This window comes from Microtus oregoni, unplaced genomic scaffold, assembly GCF_018167655.1.
Source record: "Microtus oregoni isolate MIOR12 unplaced genomic scaffold, Mior012 000046F_ref0000063, whole genome shotgun sequence".
Classification (NCBI taxonomy): domain Eukaryota; kingdom Metazoa; phylum Chordata; class Mammalia; order Rodentia; family Cricetidae; genus Microtus; species Microtus oregoni.
Window position 1 is genome coordinate 8,137,305 of NW_024543220.1, and position 23,352 is coordinate 8,160,656.

The following is a 23,352-nucleotide window of genomic DNA, read 5'->3' on the forward strand; positions in this document are numbered from 1 at the left end:
CAATCATACAGCGCTGTGCTGAAGAGAGAGACCAGGTTCCTCTACCAGTGATGGTTATCCCTATTCTGGGGTTCTGAGATAATGAGATACTGGGGTTTTATTTCTCACACGTGCTTTGGCATCATAATTTGCAATTGGTGATGGTGGTGGTGGTTGGTGTTGGTGGTTGGTGGTAGTGGTAGTAGTTGGTGGTGGTAGGAGACAAGGTGATCAAAACATAAGACACAATGGTAGCATATAGAGCAGGAGAAATGGTAGGTTCAGCATCTGCAGCTCTGAGTGGCTTATCCAAGTACATAGCTGCCTTTGCCTCTTAGCTGCCAACACCCAGGACAGCTGTAGCTGTCACACAGAAGAGCCAAGATCAGAGTAGGCCATCCAGACATAGCAGTCATAGTCATGGATAACATTCCAGTAGCACATTAAAAGCTCCCTGCCAGCTCACAGGTCCTGTGATCCTGGTGTGGTCCTCCAAAGTGAGATAACACCTAGCCTAAGCCTGAGCTTTCCACGAAAGGGTGCTGTTTGAAGGTTTGAAGACTCCAAGGTCATTTCCTCAGGCAGGCTGGATTGGGAGCTCAGTGATAACCCTTTGCTAGCTATCTTTCTGCTAAAGCTTCCAGAACAGAACACCACAGATTGGGTATTTATCTTCTCATCGTTCTAAAGGTTGGAAACCCAAGATGAAGGTATCAGTGAGACTCTTTCCTTCTGAGGCCTCTCCTTGGCTTTGATACCCCCGTCTTCTTGATGGTTCCTCATGGGGACATTCTTCTGTGTGAGTACACCATCCCCAGGGGCTCTTCTTCTTTTGTAAAGACACCAATTACATTCAGTTCTCATCCTTATGGCCTTGTCTAGCCTTCTTTAAGAGGCCCTAGATAGCCTATATGCAGCTAAATTCAAATTGGGGTCTAAGGCTTCAAAAGCTTGACTAAAGAATATAAGTAACATAGTTCAGCTCCCCTGGCTTCAAATCTGTTTCTATTCATCAAGTCTATGATTTCACTTTATGATGCTGTGGAATTCTGATTATACTCTACACTAGTGGCAATCATAATATCTGCCATTAGTTGGGCTTCAACACGAAGTATTGGATTCTATCGACCAGAATTAACATGCGCCTTCAGGGTACATATTGTTGTACTGACATTGCATGTAAAAGGACTAAGACCTAAGGAGAACTTGGGAAGACTACACAGCCAAGGAGATGCAAAAACAGTGTGTTCATGTTTCCTCATTCTTGTTCACTGACCTGCCCACCCATGCCAACTGGTGCCTAGCATCAGCGTGGTGGGTGGCTATTTGTGATTCCAGCAGCATTAACCTGTAGGCAAAAACAGTGTCTGGGGGCTTGAGAAATGTCTCAGAGCTTAAGAGCACATGTTGCTCTTGCAGAGGACCTGGGGTTAAGTTCCCAATACCCACATGATGGCTCACGATCATCTGTCATTTAGTTCTGTGGGATCTGACACCCTCATCACTGAGCACTGCACACACGTGGTACATATATGTACATACAGGCGAAACATTTACACACATAAAAATCTTCTATAAAGTACTCTTAAAAGAAGAATATTCTTGTGCATCATTTTAGAACTGCTTTTCCTAGTGCTTTACTTACATAACTTTTGAAATGATCCAGGTTTCACTCCCCTGAGCATCCTGTACTGCCCCAGGGATTCCATCCTTCTCCTGCCCTGCACCTTGCAGGGGAACATCCCATCACCCCTTTATCATGGGGACATTTTTATCTATTCTGTTTCTGTCTCTTTTTGGTGCACTCCATCTTAACTGCCCTACTTAAGACTGATCCTGTGCCAACTCCAGACCCCACTTAACCCTGCTTGACTGTTCTTCTCACAGTGCTCACCACCTTCTAACACGTGATGTACATATTGAGTCTCCCAATAAATTTCTCCATGCTGCAAGGGCAGAGACTTTTTCACAGTAGTGAAATAAACACATTTAAATTTTTTTTTAAACAAAAAACACTTCTAAAAGGGATCAGGTTCAAGTGTGCAACCTTTGGCGTGCTTTCTTTCTATGGTGAATAAGTGGCCAGTCTGATCACATGAAAGTGCCCTGGGGGTCAGACTTACCACTTCAGATACTGTTGAGCTCTGGGTTTGAGGACAATGTGTTTTTCCTAATTCCTCTCAATCTTTATTTCCAACCATTATTTTTAAATGGAACACCTGATTATTTTGCCCAAATGTTCTGTGCACTTGATGGTTGTATTATTCATTATAGGTAGTTACAACACTTTCATAATTAATCTTTAATTGCGATACTTGCCCAGCATTTCGGATGAAAAATGATATACAAATTAAACCCACATCTCACCGTGGATAATTATCACAGGTCTGACTAATGTGCGTGAAGGCCTGGCATGGCAGGGGGCTCTTCCCAATGACAATGTGTTGATTTGCTAATTAAACAAAGGTTCAGTAGCGTTTTTCCTTGAAGACCTATAATTTAAACTTACGACATTTGCCACCAAGAAAGGTTTCTACAAAGCAGTAAATTGAACTCACTAACTTCTACTGGTTCTGGTGCATTAGCATCTTTTGCATAATATATAATGACCATGATCAGGATAAAAGATTTTTCTTCGTGTCAAGTAGATCAGCAATACACTTTCCAGCTCAGTGAGTCACTTAAATGAATCAGGATGCCACCTCGGAAGGGAAAGAGCTTAGCTTCAGTGCACAGAGAAATGACACTTCACTCACTTGCTTTATAAACTAAGAAGAGAATTTTTTTTAAAAAAATGTAGTCCAATGGGTTCCTAAATGTAAATTACACTATACTCACATATTGTTGCTATACAGCTAGAGGTATGGCTTAGAGCGCACGCCTGGCACACACAAGGTCCTGGTTCCATCCATAGTGCTGTGCACAGGAACAAAGAAATGGGGGCAGAAGGAGGGAGAGGAAGAGAGTGAAAGAATGACAGAGGGAGAAAGAAGGGATTAAAATGTTAAGAGAAAAAACTGCAAGGTGTTACCTAGAATTCTATATAGAATATATATAATAAATATATAATTATAAATAATATATAATTAAATGATTATATTAGTTTATATTGCCAAAAGTCATTACAAATCAAATACCAAAAGCAGAAATAAGTATGTTAGTGTGGATTCACAATCACTCAAAACTTTTATAGGGGAAAAAATTACCATCTACAACTTAAAAAATACAAACTAGAGGACATGGTTACAAAATTAATCAGCATAGTTTTAAAACTCAAAATATTATCATCAACCAATAAAAACATATCATCACTTATCCCCTTCAAAACAAAAATATGAAGCAGCAATTTAAAAATAAGAAAAGAAAAATACAACATAATTCATTATAATAATCAAAGTTTTGAATTTTCTCCCATTTAATCAAACTGATGTAAACACAATAGGATACATCACCAGATCAGGATTATGTAAAGCAAATATGCATTTGTTCCATTTTGATAAAATGTAAATTGGTACATTGTTCTTAAAGGCCTTTAAAATATACCAGTAATAAAGTACTTGATACACAAACATCAGGACCTGGGTTTGGACCCCCAACACCCATGGAAAAAAGCTAAACTTGGAAGCATGCACCTATAACCCCAAAGTGAAAAGTTGGAGACAGGAGGACCATGGGGCTCATTGGCCAGACACTTTATCCAATCAGTGAACTCCAGGTGCGGTCAGAGACATTGACTCAAACAAAAAAGCAGAGAGCAATTGAGAAAGAGACTTCTGCTCTCTATAAATGCACTGGCACCTGCACACATATAAATACACACACACACACACACACACAGAGAGAGAGAGAGAGAGAGAGAGAGAGAGAAAGAGAGAGAACAGCAAAATTGAAAACTGAAGAAGTATACTGAGATGTTCTGAGATATTTACAAAGTTCAGACTATTATACTCTCACAGAAAGTTAAAATTACAAAATTCCATTAGTGATGGAATGGCAAAAGGGAGTGGCAGCATCATTACAAATATGTTTTATGAAATAATAAACAAGATGTCCTGGCTATGCTGCATTGCTTGGAAAATGTGTCATAATATTTGAAGTATAGAAAGCAAATTTGAGGACAATGCCTGTTATGTCCTCGTCTCCTTATGCCTTTCCTGTTTTTTATATTTATGTATGTTCACAAACAAAAGTAAGGACTAGGGAGCTGGTCCAGTGGTTAAGACCACTGGCTGCTCTTCCAGAGGACCCAGTCCCCAGCATCCACGTGGTGCCTCAGAACTGTCTGTAACTCCCATTCCAGGTATCTAGTGCCTTCTTCTGGCATCTCTGAGCACTGCACTCAGATGGTGCACAGACATACATGCCAGCAAAACACCCATACACACAAAATGAAAATGAAGGTTGAATATTCTTAAGTAGACAAGGTTTTCCCCTAAAAATAAAGGCAGTAATGTCTGAGTGGCGTAACTTGTTTTAGTTATGCATCTTACTTATCAGTACACACACACACACACACACACACACATACACAACCCAGAACTATTCCCATGGTAACTAGGCATACAGGAGGGGGATATCTAAAAACAGCCTTTTTAAATTTTCAGCATCGTTTTGATAGGGTTTAATTGTCTTAATTGACTAGTGGTAAAAATTCAAATAGCTATACACTTATGTAATAAAAGGCCTTTGGAAAATCTCTCACTGCAAGAACAAAAACCAGAGCAGCAAAAGTGGTCCGAGCCAAATTGAAATTCTAACGCACAAAAGGGGACTGCAGGGCTGAATCACTTCCAAGGGAGGCAGAGGCTCTCATTCTCTCCAGCACAGAGGTGTGAAGCTGCACTGCCTAGCAGATGGCAGGATGGCAAGTCCTTCAAAGCAGCGTATTTAATAACTTCATTTGCTGTTTACTATCCATAGCTTTGATCCAAAAGGACGCTGGACTCTCTTCAATTAATCCTCTAGTCAAATATTTTATAAAAACAAGATGCTACTTTAGAGAACAGTTATTCAAATCAATATATGGAAAGTACTGTAAGCTTGGGCTCAAAAAGGCAGTAGATTCATTTGCCATTTTCCTAATAAGAGGGACATATGGGCATAACCAGATACTGATCCATCCTGTGATCCAGTCTTTGATCAGTCACTAGTCCTTGTTAGTGAGTCTACTGGCTGGTGCGCTTTTGACCAGGATAATGGGCTGAGTGATCTGAGTGCATCTCTAGCCTAACTATCTTATCCAAACAACAAAGCCCTATTGACCTTTCCATTTGTATGTGTGCATGTTGTAGTGTGTGTGTTTGCATGTGCATGTGTATGTGTGCATGCTTGTGTGTGTGCATGTGTGGGGCCACATGTGTGAGTGTGTGCATGCATGTGTGCCTGAGTTGTGTGCATGTGTGTGTCTGTGCATGCATGTGGGTGTGCATGTTGCCTGTGTGTGCATTTGTGCATGTGTGTGTATATATACATGCGTGTGTGCAGGCACATGTGTGCTGATGTTCTCGCCTGTGCACGTACTTGTGAAGAACAAAAGTTGACATTTAGTGTCCTCTTCTTATATATTAGACAGCTCTCTGAACCTGGAGTTCTCATTCAAGATAGACCAGCTGACCCTGACTTCGCATGTCTCCCTTAACACAGAACTGACTGGAACACATAATACTGTCATGCCTGACTTTTACCTGGGTGCTGAGAATCTGAACTAGGGTTCTTATGTACCAAACACTTTACCTGCTGAACCATCATCCCAGCAGCCCACATTTTTTTTTAGTTTACTGAGAGTTTTGTTAAGGAATTGGCTTGAAGGGTTATTTAAACAAGGAAATATAACAGCCTGTTCTGTGGAAGTTAGAGAAACAAGACAATTGGCAGTATAATTCACTACAAGCTCCAGAGTCCAGGAATACGGAGTGCCAGTTCTGAGGGCAGAGGAAGCAGATGCTCAGGTTGGAGAGACGAAATTCAAGCATCCTCTGTTCTTGTCTAACAGATGAGTCAAACCACCATGCATTGTCAAGGGCACCGTGCACTCAGCCTATGGATTTGGACACACACACACATACACACATACACTGTGCTGGAGAGTAATGCTTGAGTAGTCAGCTTGGTTCTTTTACACTGTCTTTTTCTTTAGTTCACATATGAAATGATGGATTTCATTACAGCACCTTCATATGTATACATCATTGTACCTTCTCATTCATTCCCTCCACCCTCCCTTTTCCATCCTCCTCACGTGTCCTCTTTCCTTCAAAAATAAAGTCTCTTTTCTGTTCTCTGTTTTTATGTCATATTTATACATATATACACATTCATGTCATAATATATCATGTCATATATAATATATTTTACCATATATAATATTATCATGTTATATATGTGTTTATACATATATAATCATATTACTGATCTATGAATCCACAATAGAGATTGCTCCAATTTTAAAAGCATCCAGACAATTACAGACTCTGTTAAATTGACAGTGCTTCTGTGGGTCCCTCTATGTACATCAGACCTCTTTAATATTTTCATGTTTATAAAACTCAGCCTTGCTCTATAACCTACTCCAGAAGTCATAATGAACACATCATTGCATGTCAGATGTCATTTTAAAATTTAACCTTTTAACTATTCCATACATGATAAATTGTTTCTATTCATCTCTCTTACTCCTCTAGCATTCCCGTTGACCCTCTTTCCATCCCAGCTAGTCTTTCATACATTCTCATGTCTTTTCTTGCCCTGTGGACTTTCATTAGGACCTCAAGAGCTTCCGTCCATGCTGGGATGCTGAAGGGGTCATTCTCTGCAGATCTTATGCAGGTATCCACAGTTGCTGTGTGCTCATGATGGTATCCTGAGGACAGCATTTCACAGCGTTGCTTTATGTCTTAAAATGGCACTGTGACAAAAGCAATGAAACCCAACCTGGAATATTAGTAACTGTAACAAGCCTATTTCTGTGTAAATACAAACCTCCAAGCCACCCCAGTCACCACATCCTGAGTATCTTAATGTAAACTTCAAAGCAAAACATGAGATAAGACTCACCAAGTACAATGACATTTCAAACGAATTCATGCCTTCTGACTAATTGGCTTACTTAGTTATGCTAATGTATTCATGTCTCTCTGCTTTATAGTTCAACAGATAATGCTAGAGAACTGAGCACTCTGAGATTAAAGAACAAAGAAACTAACGACTTCTGCGAGCCTCTTTTCCATAAGAATCCAGATTATACATTTTTGCCTATCTACAAACATTTTGTGTCTGGGGCAAGTTTACTTCGTCTCAGAAAACACCCGTTTTTAATTAGACACCACAGCCTAAGGGAAAGCTTCAACTCTTTCTGTTTACTCTGGACCAGCTCAAAAGGGAAAAGACTTACCAGCTTGTCTTCTGCTGTAATTTCAAAACAGGCTGAGTAGAAAAGCAGTTGCCGAGGTGACCTGTCCCATCTGAACTGTGCTTTCTGTCCTTCCCAGGTGGTGCCGGCGGCCAGCAGGGTTTCCTGGGCTGTATCCGCTCCTTGAGGATGAATGGAGTGACCCTTGACTTGGAAGAAAGGGCAAAGGTCACATCCGGATTCAAATCTGGATGCTCAGGCCACTGCACCAGCTACGGGGCCAACTGTGAAAATGGAGGCAAATGCATCGAGAAATACCACGGATATTCCTGTGACTGCTCTAACACAGCCTATGACGGGACATTCTGCAACAAAGGTATGGAAGAGGCTACTTCCAGCCCCGTCTTCAAACACCTTTATAAGATTCAACTATATGTCTAGTGCTTATTCTGCTGCAAATGGTTGCCTTTGTTTCTATGGGTGAAGTGAATCCTTCTCCCACCTTAGGAGGGAACTTCTTTGTTGTTTACTAGAGACTTGACCTTGGTACACAGTTACCCAGAGTCCCGCACTGACTGAAACGTTGTTACAAAGTAGACAAAGAAAGGGACCTCTAACAGGGGACTCAGGCTTAGCCATCCCACATCAGACTCCAAGGTCAAATGCAGCCCATTGGTATTTGTGTGCTCCCACCCCCAACGCTGCTTAAGTTTGAAAGCCTGTCGGCTCAAATTGTCATTAGCATCATCATTTCTAACCTTACTCAAAACACCTTTAGGGGTGGCTCTCAGCCGACCTCAGTCTACAAAGATACTAAAAATATGCTCAGTCAACTTAGAACATCCTTTATTTCAGAACTAGTCTAGTCTAGCCTTTGGGTCTGTAGTAAATTCCACACGGACAATGAAAGTCTAAGAGCCCAATGCATGTACATGTTCTCACTGGGATATACTCTGTGCTCACGTGACTGGAAGAAATTCACTCAGCTGGTGAAGCTTTATTTCCCCCAAGAAGAGTAAAAGAATAGTAGCTGGCACTTCTCCTAAGCCCCAGAAGCCTGTAAAGCACCCTTCTTTTTCTAAACGAATTTGGGGAAAGTTTGCTGTAAGCCCTTGTTGTGTCTCATCTAAGAAGCTTTACATAAGTACCCATTCATACTCTCATGAATACACAGGGGGTTGTTTGTGCTGGCATTCTTCACATGAGATGCCACACACAGAAGGAATTGTTCCACAACGTTTGCCTGTACATCCAGGCTCCTGTCTGGCGGGGTTGGATTATGAGCATACAAATTAGATCAGACGGGATTTGAAGAATGAGTATGAGACCAAAACAAAGGTGGAAAGGAATACCATTGCTGAAAAACACCAAGACACATTAACAGGGCCATTACATTGCGTTTTTCTGCTCGGAACAACATGCTTCTGTGATTTTCCCATGGCACACAATGGAATGGGCTTGCAGAACACATCAATTTTGCACTTGTAGAAATGACAGTCTTGCAATTACCATTCATTGTGCTTGATGCTAATTTAATGCAGTCCATTCCTTTGCCAATGTAATGTCTAAATGCAATCAAGTAAGTGCTAATGCCTGAGACATTGCACTGTGTAAGTAATAATTTAAAGCAAATCGTGGTCCCCTTCTTTCTGGAGAGTTAAGTTAAACACAGCAGGTCACACAAAACCTCTGGGGGTTAATAGACAATAGTCATGAAAGGACATCTGCCTTTCCCTTTAGCCAGCATCAGAAATAAAGGTAAATGAAGTCTATATGTTTCCTCTGACATTATCTCAAAGGTTTTGTACAAAAGATATCTAAATATTCTCTTACCAGCTACGTATTACAATGAATTTGTATTGGCTCAGTGGCTTTAGCAAAAAAAAAAAAAAAAAAATTAATTGAAAACTGTTTGAAGTGAGAACCCACAACAATGGTAAGTGTATTTGAAAAGCATTTGTGAGCATCCTTCTGAGTGGAAACAGTACCTCCTCACCTTAGCAAAGACGACAGTGCTGCTAGTTTGGAGGGGAAACACAGCCACACAGATGTCTGTTACAGCGAGCTTCTCTTTGTTCAGTGGCAGTATCTTCTTGCTGAACCCCGAGGTTAGCTCTCCTCCTGCCTTCCCAGGACTCACCCACCGGGTACCCTGGTGCCTGCACAGCAGTTCCTGTGACCCTCCTTCCCAGTGGGACTGCAGCCAAACAACTCACTCTCTAGAAAAAGTAGACACATTAGCAAAAGAGTAAACTCAGTACAGGTTCTTCGGGAGCAATCATTCATGGTCTATGCTACTAGATGTGGAAAATGCTTGATATTTTCTGCGTGAATGACTCTGGTCCCAACCTGCCACATATGACCCAGTTACATGTTTCTATATCAGAAATGCCCAGGGAGGGACAAGAGTTCCTGCTGCTCTTAGAGAGGCCATACATTCAGTTTTTAACACCCATATCAGGAAGGTGGCTGCCTGTATCTCCAGACCCAGGTGTCCAGTGCCATCCCCTGGCTTCAACGAGAACATGCACTCATGTGCCCATTCTCACACAGATATATACACAAGTAAACAATAAAACAAAGTTTAATGCATGCCTATACACATCAAGTAAGCAAATTCAGAGTCCATAATAAAATATAACTGTGATGGATTTTGTTTTGTTTCGTATTACAGAAGGGTGAAAATGGTGGGACCTTTAAACTTGTTTGGGCTTACTTATATTTTAAAATCATCACCCAATGATATATTATTTCTGATTTCATTACTTTTCTTCTTCTTCTTGGGAAAAACAATAGAAGGCAGAACTCTTGCTGCAGACATTTAAGAAGTGGCTGTCTCTGATGAGAAAATGTCTAGTGATTAACTAGAATTATTGTATAATCTAGTCATGTTATCCAGAATGAATGGAGTTGCATGTCAAGTGAAAATTGATGGTAATTAAGTTACTCTTGAAAATCATCTCTCAATGCATTTAAAAGAGCCTGCTATTCAATGAACATCTAAAGGAATTATCCTTCAGTTCTCTCAGGCACATTTGCATCTTAAACAGGGGGTACTCTAGAAACTCATGTCATTAGACCTCACAGGCTATCACATCATCTGTGTTTAGAGAACTATGCCATTCCTCATCTTCTCAAGGTATTTGCCAGCCAGAGTCCACTTAACTCATCTGAGGCAGGGCCATTACACAGAAAAGTTCCTTGAGAGCCCCTTGGCTGAGGCCTAGATCAGGAGTCATCCCAGTCTTGAAGGCAAACGTATATGTGGGTGTGATATCCCAACCTCCATTAGAGACCAAATGGATAGTTGCTTAACTGTGGCAAAGAGTTTTTTTCCTAATTGTGTCCATTCTTTCTTGGATAGTCAAACTTTAAACACTCCAATATTTTATGATCACCAAAGCCATTCTTAACAACCATCATAAATAAGCAACATACTTTGCAGTACATAATCTCTCTGTGTCTCTTTAAGTGGTTTTATAGAAAACAAAAAATAATGGATTTTTGGAGTTTAATGTAGCTCCCAAATTCATCTCTACCTGGAACTTCAGATCGTCCAATGGGATACAGTTATGGCTAATATAACTGAATTAAGTAAGAGCCTAAATCCTAAGAGATAGTCCTTATAAGAGGGGTAGACTCAGAGATGCACTGTAACATAGATAAAAGGGCTATGTGAGCAAAGAGCTAAAAATTAAAGTGATAGACACCAGGATATGGGAGAATCAAGGAAGGATTCTTCTCTAGAGTCTTGGAAAATACATGGTTCATTTACTTAACTAATAGTCACAGAATACCAGTAGTCTTTATGTGCTGCTTTACCGAAACATCCAAGACTGGGTGATTTCAAAATGAATCATTTGATTCATTTTTTTAGAAACTGGGAAGTCCAAGTTAAAGGGACCCACATCCGATGAGTGTCTTCACACTGTAACATCCAATAGGATGAGGAAAAAGAGCAAGAACACGTGAGAAACCAGGAGCGTGGAAGGAAGCTGAACCCATCCTTTCATCTAAATCGATTCTCAAGATAACTAACTCATTTTCTACCATCACTGTATTAGTTCCAGGAAGGCAGAGACCTGGAGATCTAGTCACCTCTCCCCATCCTGTCAACACCTTTGCAGTGGAATTAAGCTTCCAAAGACACATTCAAACCATGATAAACATCAATGTTTCTGGAAGCTTTATTTGTCATTGAGTTTGGCCATACTGACATTTTCAGAACATTTTGATGGCTTATTCAAAATCAAAACATTTTACAGTATATTATAGCAACACATATGAGTCTCGCATCCCTCTTACAGCTAAAGATATTTCCTAATTATCCCTTTGTTTAGTCAAATTCAGCAAACTTTGCCCATAGTTATCTATCAGCCCAGGACAGCAGTGGAAAAAAAGAATCTTTAAACAATTTTCCAACTTTAGAGACTTCTTTGTTCTTCTCAATCTTTCTTTTGTTTGTTGCTTAGATAGGGTCAAAATCTGAAGCATCATAGTCATGAGACTGCTGAGTGATAGGTGGATGGTTCCATCATCAGTGTTACAATCATTTAGAACAATACAGATATGCACTGTGGTCCGGCAAGCTTCCTCTATCTCTTGAGTTCTATGGCATTGACTAAGATTTTATGATCTATGTTATTAGTGACCAGTTCATCTCTCTACTTAGGAATGGATGAATTAGGTATGGCTTTGAATCCAATGTCCTTTCTTACCCATATGATATAACCTTGAAAAACTTGAATACCACTGAGCCTCACCTTCAGGACCACATGATACCTAGTACCTACAGTCATTGCAATTATGATGATGACACTGTATATTCTGAGTTTATTTACAAATGGAGGACCTAACACTCTAAGTCCAACAGCAAATGCTATTTTATACTCTTGGCACTTCTTCCCTTTTTTTTTACATGTTTTTAAACTTTTGCCCTACAGCATATCTTCTCTTAAGCCTTCCCTAGAAGGTTTTACAGTCAGATGTATACATGATACCTTTTCAGTGACCATGAAACACTAAATTGCTACTTTGGTACTCCAAGGGCAAGTATAGAATCATAAAATCATATAGTATCATAAAATGTCTCCTTTAGTTAATATTGGACCCACTAATAGTATTCTGAAGGGGAAATGAAGTCTCCACAGCCTAAGTACTGAAAGACTAAGACCCTGAAGAAGCAGCTAGAAACACCACATCCTACCTGCTCACGCAGTACCACAACTCTTGGTGTAAAGTGGGTACCTACCCCCTTGTCAAAGCCAAGGTGAGTTACCATAGCAACTCCTACTTTCTTCCTTTTTGATGGAAGCATTAGTCTCACGTCCAAGTGAAACCTCTAAGGCAGAGAGGCTTTGCCTCTTGTTGGTTGGGAGGAGGTAGACAGGTCAAAAACAACTTCAAGACTACACAATCATCTTCTCCACCACCCTGGGTATAGAACACAGTGGCCACAGTAAATCCGTGGTGCACCTTTATAGAGTTAGCTAAAAACCTTCTATATAAAATCAATTAATATAAAATACTTTAAACGAGTGAGGTAGATGAGGGAAAGGAGTTTGTGTATCTTAAAAGTTCATGGTGTATGAACACAGCTTAGATGTTAGCAGCAGTGAATATTTTTCACAGGCCTGTCTTTGTGGTCTTAAGAATCCCAACTAGGTGACAGTCCTCCACCAGTGAAAACCAGTCTTTCAGTAGGAGGAAGAGAGTGCCGAGGTTTCTTTTTCATTTGATAGCTCTGGAAGGAAGACCAGAGATGAAGAATTGAATTTCTTTCTCCTTTTCCCCTACAGTGTTATTCAAGAAGGGAAAACACGTTCTCTGCTAATGTTTTTCTTAAATCTGCAGACCTTAGTTTGCAATTTAAAAGTCTCATGGTTGCACAGGAAGATAATCTGCTTAAAAGCTTAGAAAGCTGTTTATAAGGAAAGAAGCTAAAATAGTAAGGGGACAAACAACAGCAGGGACGTGTGGACAGATGTCCACACACGCTGATGGGCAAAAGAAAATGCTTTTGACCAGATTCCAAACTCTGGAAGCTTTGGAGATTGCTGAGGAGTTTAAATGACTTCATCCCAGAACCTGACGGTGGGAAAACGGCATTTGCTCTCCCCTGGGCTCTTCTTGGGAACCTGGGTGGGGAAACCGGGCCAAATCACATTCTCAGAAGAAGGGATTTAAACAGCAGCGAGTAAAGCAAGTCCTTTTGAAATTGTCTCTGTAGTAGAGGACAAAGATTCCGGACTTTCACTTTGATTGTGAGACAAAGCACACTTTTTTTTTTAAATTTATTTATTTATTAAGGATTTCTGCCTCGTCCCCACAACCGCTTCCCATTTCCCTCCCCCTCCCCCGATCAAGTCCCCCCCCCCCCTCATCTGCTCGAAGAGCAATCAGGGTTCCCTGACCTGTGGGAAGCCCAAGGACTGCCCACCTCTATCCAGGTCTCGTAAGGTGAGCATTCAAACTGCCTAGGCTCCCACAAAGCCAGTACGTGCAGTAGGATCAAAAACCCACTGCAATTGTTCTTGAATTCTCAGTATTCCTCATTGTCCGCTATGTTCAGCTAGTCCGGATTTATCCCATGCTTTTTCAGACCTAGGCCAGCTGGCCTTGGTGAGATCCCAATAGAACATCCCCATTGTCTTAGTGTGTGGGTGCACCCCTCGTGGTCCTGAGTTCCTTGCTCGTGCTCCGTCTCCTTCTGCTCCTGATTTGGACCTTGAGATTTCTGTCCGGTGCTCCCGTGTGGGTCTCTGTCTCCTTTCATCGCCTGATGAAGGTTAATATTCCTGAGGATGCCTATGTGTTTGTCTTTGGATTCACCTTATTTAGCTTCTCTAGCACACTTTTTTTCCAACGTTGCGCTGTGCTCTAATCTCCGCCAGGTTTGGGACACATCTGACTTCTTCTCCCCTTGTGTTTTGTGTGTATGTATGTTGAGGGATTGTCATATTTTCTTCAACTATGATCAGAACACTAAATACTTTGAAGTTTAAAGTAACAGCTCTCCATCTTTCTTCATGGCTCATCCACATGGCTTCTCTGTGCATTTCCCTTGACTTCCATGAGTCCACAAGGACCCATAAATCACACTGAGGGTTTCCCTTTTAAATTAATCAGACTCGGAGCTCCCCACAAGCAAGCCCATTCACCAGGCCACCTCATCCTGAGTACTTCATCATGCGAAGCCCCCCCTGCCTCTGAGCACTTTCCCCACTCCACTGTTCTGGGAGTGCATCTTTTCCGATAGGCAGCCCTGGCCATAGCAATCAGGCTCACTCTAGACATCCTTTGGATAAAGAAAATCTACTTTCTTGATTGATCAAGTAAGTTCAAGGGTGGTTGAACTGACTTTTATAAAGTTTGCAATTTTGTTGTCCCATTTTATAAATCAATCAAACTTCTGGAATAATTCATGCAGTCACTTCAATTGGTTATGATTATGAATTTTAGATAAAATAAATAGACACTTTACTTTTTCTTTCCTCCCAGTTATAACCAAACACTAACAGAACAGAAATTATTAAACTCCACTATGCTTTCTGAGTCTTCCTTTTCCTAGCATTTTTAGTATTTTAATGTTTTTTTATATGTTTGGGTATTTTGCCTGCATGTATGTCCGTGCACCATGTGTGTGCAGTGCCTACAGAAGCCAGAAAAGGGCATTTAATGGAGTAACAGATGAAACTGGATTAACAGATGATTGTGAACAACCTTGTGGGCTCTAGGAATAGAACCTGGTTCCTCTGGAAGGGCAGCCTGTGCTCTTAACCACTGAGTCATCTGTTCTACCCAAGGTTTGACATTTTTAACAACCTTCATGTTTTATTTCTTCATACACACTGGGCACAAGTTTTGAAAACTATGATGATCTGGACAGTGAGTTGCTATGTAGGAAGCAATGGGTGCCAATGAGAAAGGCCGGGATAAATAAGAGGAGGCTTGGGTGAAGTGGAGGATACAGATTCAACTACAACATGATGGGAAGAAGAAACAGGGAACTGAATGAGATCTGGAAACTTAACATCTCATGCTGAAGAATCTAAAATGCAGGCAGACTTTCACAGCCTCAGACAAGGGTAGGGTGGTGAGCGTCTTATGTCAAAAATATATTTGTGCCTTTCCACAATATTGAAGTTCATTGGATAGCAATAAATTTGCGAGCTATATTCATTTCATTGGCTTCAATTTAACTAACAAGTCATCCCAATTTTGCTTGATAGCTGGCCGTTGGCAATCTCAAATTCTTTGATTCTAATCAAAATTACCAGTACTCTCTCTCTCTCTCACTCTCAGTTGACATATTTATTTCACATCATACAATATCTAGTGCAGAGTTCAGAGAGGCTATTCAGAAGGCAGAGGCAGAAAGCTAGCTGACACGGGCACACGAGCAGGTCTGCAGGGGCCCGAGGAAGGCACAGAGCCATTCAGATGTGAAGATGCCAGCTGCAGGCCTGGGTGGCAAGCTTCCCAGGGTCAGTTTGCAGTGGGCTGAGTGTCATGGGTGATAGAAACTGCACTTGACCTAGAGCTGGAGGGACAGAGGTAGGAAAGCTACATTGTACAAATTTTCCTGAATGAGGATAATGACAAGTGACCTTGAAAACTGTCAGCATACCTGACACATTTGGGTCTTACAATGCTCCTTTTACAGCTCCAGGTGAGGTAGTTATAGCCACTGTGATTAATAATCCCATGTGTCTGGTATTTCCAATATAATATATATTTGCAGCTGCCATTTTTATTGGAATAAAATAAATTATAAAGTGTGCTCCTTCTGGTACTCTGCCAAATGGTGGTTGCGTACTTGTGTAAACAAAATATAGAGTCATTCTTTCTTGGCCCTATACTAGAAATGGAGTTACTCAGGGCAAGGCTGTTGCTTATATAATGGAGCCATTCAAGGTTAGACCTGAAACCACAAGGCAGAGTAACCCAGAACAGGCCCCACATAGTCCTCTGACAGCATCGCTGATGGAGATTGGCTCCTTCTAGCATTGCTGGTCACAAGGAAAGGGTTGAGATGCCATAAGGTCAGAGAGAGAGGTTAGGATTTAAGATCCTTCTATTTGAACCAACTTTAGGAACCAACTTTACTTCCTAAGTTTCTCTTTAGCAAGTTGGGTCAAATATAATCTAGAAAGATCTCAAATCCTAGCGCATATGCAAATCATCTTCTTAGTGTTCCTCACAAGAAACAAACCCTGTCCTTTTGACTAGCAATACAGTCAACACATTCCTAAATTAATTTTGAGTTTAGCAGAGAAATCTGTGCATTTTGAGTTTGTGATAGCTAAAGAGGAAGCTATTGTGATGTAGAGCAATGGACTGGCAAGCGCTTGAGTCAAACTCAATGTGACTGAGGATAAAGGTAAACAATTGCCTGGCTACACAGGCATCTTCTTTATTTATGAATTGCATAAAATCTGTGAGGTGCATAACTTACAGGACTGGAGATCAAATAAGCTGATGTGTGTGAAAGTACTTTAAAAAGTATCAGTATCTCAGCACTGGGGAGACTGAGGCAGGAGGATCATGGCAATAGCAAGTTTGAGATCAATCTGGGCTATAGCATGAGTGTGAGGCTAGCAATGGCTACATGGAAAAATTCTATTTCAAATATATATGCACATATAATATATATATAATGAAGAACAGATTATGATTATTCTTAAAGAGGACAATATATTGTCATTCAAAATCTACTAGGACATCTTACTGCAAATAGTGCTGGCTCCTTGAACATCTATATAAGTTTCAAAAAGTAGAGTAACTGAAATATTGCCAAGACCTCTTCTAGACTGTCTTCTTATTCCTGATGATGAATAGTTTATCTGCCTCTTCTGTCTAATTATTAAGGATGACAATGGGATGTAGCTCAGATGGTAGAGAGAGCTTGCCTACCATGCATGAGACCTTTGGTTTGATCCCCAGCACTGCGTAAACTCGTAATGGTGGCACACCTCTAATCCCAGCACTTGGAAGATAGAGGGGAAAACAACAGAAGTTCAGGGTCATTCTTGGCTACATAATGAATTTGCTAGATGAAGTTATATGAATTGCTACCATTAAAATGGGAGGGGGAAGAAAGGAAGGAAAGAAGCAAGGAGAGGAGGGAGGGAGGGAAAGATAGAAAAGAAGAGAGGGAAGGGGGAAAAAGGAAAGAAGGAAAGAAGAAAGGAAGGAAGAAAACTGATAGTCAAAGTTAATGTTTGCAAGCTCAGATTTTTCCCATATCTAAGTCAAATATAACCTAAATCTCAAATATTTGCCCAAGTTCATAACTAAATCGTTTCTCCTTTGTCAAAATTAAAAATTAATAAGACTGTAAATAAAATGCTTTCTAAAGTTTTACTATAAAATTAATCTAATTTAAATCCCCTTTAAATGGGTCTAATTTAAACCATTGACTTTGACATTTCTTCAATGACTCTCTTACAGTAGAAGCCTATAAATTCAGTTAAAATATGAATTAAATCATAAGATTGGGGGTTGGGGTGGAAATTTTGTAGGCTCAGGGATCTCTTTGGATAAAAAGGAAGGGAAATTGAATGAGATAACAGGTAGATTAGTGTGAGCTTACTCACACTAATAATAATAGTGAGTAATAGAGTGGATACCTGTAAGCTATTATTTATAGGCAATTTACATTGGTATAAAGTCTTATATCATGCAAATTCAAATTATATTGAATATGCTACTATTTCTGTTTACAATATTTGTATACCTAGGCAAAGTTATTTTGTCATATGTATGCATGCATGCTTCTACCTCTGCTTATTTTGTATATTGATACAATTTTAGGATATATTTATCACATTGCATTATACATTTCTACCTCTGATCAAGACATTTATACATTGTTTACATTTTGAGGTTATTGTCCTCATTTGTTGCACAGTTGTTTAAAGATTGTTTAATATTCTAATATGAAGTCTTAATCTTTAAGTTATATAAGTAGAATTATAGGTCAATAATCATCTATGTTTGTCATACTTATAGTTAGACTAATCAGGTTCTTTAGATACATAGAGATTGTATTCCGAATGGATAGGTAATTTTAACCACTTCAAAGAACTGTAAAATATGGCATTTGAATAAATTAGGGTTCTGTTGACCTGAGACACGATTGCTCCTGGCAGCAGTGATCTATTCCCAAGAGAATGTTGAGTACCAAAGACACTCCACTTGGAGCTTCTTTTCTTCTTGGCAAAACTGTCCTTGGGCAAGGAACTGCCCATATGAATGACCACTGACAAAACGCATCTTGTTTGGACAGGACAACCAGGATACAAGCAAAAAGACTGCCAAACCTTGCCAAGACAGGGTAAGAAAGTTTTGAAAATTTTCCTGCCTCTGAAAATCGTCTGTCAGTTACTCTAGGCCTTGCCAAAGTTGATTGCTCCAACATTGCAAATGACACTTTGGGTGATTGTCCAAGTAGCTAGTTGTCTCTGTCATTTACTGCACATTTTGGAAGTTGCTTTATTGCACTTCCTGTTTACTCAAGCAATATTATTTACCTTCTCAGGATTTCAATAGGGTTGAAGACTAGATAGTCGTAGTTACTTTCCTCTCATGACTTGGCTGAGCTATTTCTAACACAAGACTTAAACTCCTTAGGCTAGGATAATTATTGAAACATTTATCATATGTTTCTTGTTTGATATTGTTTATGCTGGTTGTAAGTCTAATTTTTATATTTGATATTTGTTTTTATTGTATATAGTTTTGTATTACAACTAGAACTCTCTTATTTAGACAGGAGGGAGAGATGCTATGGGAACTCCTTCAGTCAATAGCTTTTAAGATACCAGCCCACTTGGTGTCTTATACTATAAATATACATCAAACTCACATAACAGACCAAATGTAAATTTCAAGCAAGAGTATCATTCCTGTCTTCTGTCCACTTAGCACAAGTGTTACCTTCTATGGCTTTTTACAGCATCTTCCCAAACCATGCACTGTGTGTGGTTATTATAGTACTTCGTAATTCCTCTAAAAGCATCAAACACTATTTCAAACTGCTTTATTCCTAGGACTATAATGAATTTGCCATTAAGCATACTTTCAACGTCTGCCCTGGCAGTTAAATGTCATTGGGTTACTTACTTCAACACTTCTTCAGTTACTCTAAAGCATCAAGAGCTCACGGAGTTCTTTTTTGTCACAAATCAAAGTATCTCACGGTTGAAAAGGATTTTATATCCTCTGGATTCACCTGACATCATGTTGAGCACCACCTTTGATGCCAGACACTGATCTAAGTGTGTTCACATGTCTTCATTTAATACTCACAGCGACTCCAAGAGATGGGTCTCATGGCTTCTATTTTGAAAATGAAACGCCAGGGCTTCTAGAGGTTAACCATATTATCAAAACCATGCCTGGCTCCCATAGCACAGATGAGAACTGGAATCCTGGGCACCCCACTGTATCTACAAGCTTGGGGTCTCCTTTACAAAGCATTCACAGGGTCAGACCCAAATGTTCAGACATAGCACTCAGGAGCCAGAGGCAGCTCACTACCTGTTCGCTGCTTCTGATAACCAGGAAGTTTTCCTGTGTGGAGCACAATGATAAAAGCTCAGAGTCAGAAATTGGGGTTCAACCTGAAGACCCAAAAAGCAAAGCAGCCAGCTACTGGCTCTTACTTTAGCCTTAGTCCAAAATGGCATTCCTGCCCCAGGTATCTCAAAATGAGACTGAGACAAAGAGCTGTCTGCTCCTATCTTATAATCCTCCCTAGTTCTGGGATAAAAGGCATGTGTCGCCTGGTTTCTATGGCAAACTAGTCTGGCTACTAGGATTAAAGGTGTGTGTTATTATGGCCTGGTCTCTAAGGCTGCCTAGTGTGGCTGTTCTACTCTCTGATCTCAGGCAAGCTTTATTTATTAAAATACAAATGAAATATCCCTACACCTGTATCCTACACCATCATTCCCATTAAAGACAGAGAATGGCTTTATAAAGAGACAGGGGGTCCAAATTCCTGTTGTTTTAGGACTTCAGGGACATCTCTGCATTTTCAGGTCACCAGCTTAGGGAGACAAGTAAGAGTATGTGCCCTAGGCTTGACACATGAGCAACGCCTAACAATCAAGTCCATACTTCTTCCTTTACCAAACCTACCTGGACTCATGGATGCTGCTGGGGGGAAATGATGGCACATACCACCACTCCTGTCTCAGGTTCTGCTCTCTCAAGGCTCTGGTGGCCTTAAAAGAATATTGTTCCTAATAGGTTAACATAAATAGATGAGCTTGTAAGCTCTTTATATATTAGACAATGGGTCTCATCCACTTTGTCCTTGTCCATGTATGTGTGTGTATAAATTTATGTATGTGTGTTAATTCATGCGTGTGTGTATACATTCATGTTTGTGTATGCATTTGTATGTGTGTTCATGCATGTGTATGTGTGTATGTATGCGTGTATGCGTACGTGTGTATTTGTGTGTGTGTGTGTGTGTATGTTCATTGTTGGAGTAGGGAGTCTGAGACTCACATGGTTCATGTGCAAGTCAGAGGACAATCTTAGATGTCAGTGCTAAGGTAATTCTGCTTTTTGTTGGAGACAGGACCTCTCATTGACCTAGAACTTCACCACAGAGACCAGGCTAATTGGTTTGTGAGCTTCCATGGTCACATTTTCCAACATGTCACCCAACTTTTTGTATGGGAGCTGGGAACACAAACTCAGGTCCTCGTACTTATGGGGCAAGCACTTTAATGACTGAGCCATCTTCCCCAAACCATCTGCTTTTTTGTTTTGTTTTGTTTTGTTTTGTTTTCTATCATATCATATAGATACATCCCAGGAGTTCTAGGAAACTTTCTTCCCTTGCCTCTTTCCTTGGTGTTCTCTGTATGGCTAAGCAAGAAAATACAGAGAGAAAGGGAAGGAGAGATGGAGACACACATATAGAGGGAGGAGAGAGGGAGAACACAGAGGAAACTGTGCCTCCACCTTAGGTTTCTAAACTAAGTCTCTGGGAACAAGCCATTTCCTTGTATTGGTGAGGACACCAACACACACCATCTTCATGACTTTGGGTTAATGGTGGAAAGGAATTCTCTTTCCAAATATGTGAGGAAAAGAATGAAACAAGGGACAAGAGCCTAACCAAATAAATTCTTCTGACACTAGAGACCACTTTAGATTGCCTTATAACAAGGGAAGTGGTTTGTGGAGTAAATACAGGCCGTGCCCTGTGAGTTTCCTTATTGATGAAATTCATGCTCTGAATTACTGATTCACAGTCTCTGAGGAAGTGCAATGTCTGTGCTAGTCTAGACGCACGGCTGTGCATTAAATGAGTTTCTGATTATTGAAATTCCCAATCCAAACAAAACACATAAATAATCAAGATATACCTTAGCATCCATTTTTATAAGGAGACAGAAAGGTGATCTCTTGTCTCCATACCTATTGCCCAACTATTGTGTAAAGTAAGCTCTGAGCCAGGGCCCCATTTGGGGCTTAAAGTTTTTCTATCCCTCTATACAATGGGGCTTTGATCACAGTGGGTACTTCCCTTCCTGTAGCCAGTAGATAATGCAAAAATTATGACAAACATAAAACATTTATCCTCTAGACAAGAGTAAAAGAATTCATGTAACTGGAGCCAGCAAGATGGCTCAATAGATAAGTAAGAGTGCTTGCCAAGAAACTGACCTGAGTTCAGACCCTGGGACCCACATGTTGGAAGGACAGAACTAACTCCCACAAGCTGTTCTCTGATTCCTGAATGCACACCTTAATGCACCACACTCATAAATACATTCACACATGATAGATAGATAGATAGATAGATAGATAGATAGATAGATAGATGATAGATAGATAGATAGATAGATAGACCAAATAGTGTTCATATTTTCCACACTTTTAAATTAGTTCTTGAATACTTTTGTGCAGTGTGCTTTGATCATATTTATCTACTTCTTCCAGATCCCTCTCCTCTTCCCTCCCCACCCAACTTTGTCTTTTTTTAACGTATCAAGTATAGTTTGTGCTGCCAATATTCTCTCAAATATGTGGCCTTTGTCATTTGGAGTATGATGTTTCCATATGCTGCACTTTGAACACTGGCTCTCCTTCCAGATGCTGTCAGTTGTCAATAGATTCTCAGCCTAGTGCGGAACTTTGTATTCACCTTCCTTCTCCTTGCTGAGCTCTTCTCTGGCTTGAGCTTGTGAAGAGGTTGTGCATGCTATCACAAATTCTATTATTTTGTTCATATGTTCAGCTGCCCTGCTGTGTCTGGAAAACACTGGTTTCTTGTAGTAATCCACTGGGTCTGGCTTTTAAAGGCTTTCTGTCCCCACTTCCACAATAACTCCTGAGCTTTAGTGGAAAGGGTATGACAGAAATGTCCCATTTAGGACTGAACTTTTCAGCTTCTTGTCCTCTGTACCTTGGCCAGTAGTAGATCTCTGTGTTAATTGCTATCAACTTCAGAAAGAAGCTTCTCTGATAAGTAAGGGTTTAAATGATGGGTATAACAGTAAGTCATTAAACGTTGTTATATACTATGCCCATTAATAATAAGTTCCCCCTTAGTGCTGGTGACCCATGCAAGCATAGGTTCTTGACACAATAACGGTGCCAGGTATGGATTTCAGCTTGTGGAAAGGACCGAAATAAGAAAGTGGTTGGTTACTACCATGGCATTCGTGCCACTATTGTATTGGTGGATTTGTCTTGCCAGGCTTTTTGTTACCATAGTTTTCAGGATCCACAACTCGGTGAGAATGATACTTTTCTCTGGTCACATGCTTGGCACTTTCCAGCACTATGAAACCTAACCTGTAGGAATTAGGGTCCCAGGTGAGTACCAGCTTGATTTCTCCATGTTCTGTGACTTGAGTATGTGGTATCTTCAGTTGTAGGTAGGGTCTTTCTGTCAAGTCTTGGAGGGGAATCAAAGCATTGGCAAGATCTAGTAATATTTAGGTTGTCTATGGAACCTCACAAGCCAACCACTCCAAAAGAGGTAACCCATCCAA

At 40.3% G+C, this 23,352-nt stretch overlaps 1 protein-coding gene across 2 annotated transcripts in view; it reads left to right on the plus strand.

Moving 5' to 3' along the window:
* The window catches only part of Cntnap2 (contactin associated protein 2), a 2,078,180-nt gene that overhangs the window by 1,818,726 nt on the left and 236,102 nt on the right, over positions 1-23,352 (plus strand). For both annotated transcript variants that reach the window (XR_005972587.1, XM_041635058.1), the window contains exon 18: positions 7,467-7,703. Coding sequence is in view for 1 of the 2 variants with exons in the window: in XM_041635058.1 (XP_041490992.1) it covers positions 7,467-7,703 (237 nt within the window). In the remaining variant the exon portion in view is untranslated. The remainder of the gene's footprint in view (positions 1-7,466; positions 7,704-23,352) is intronic.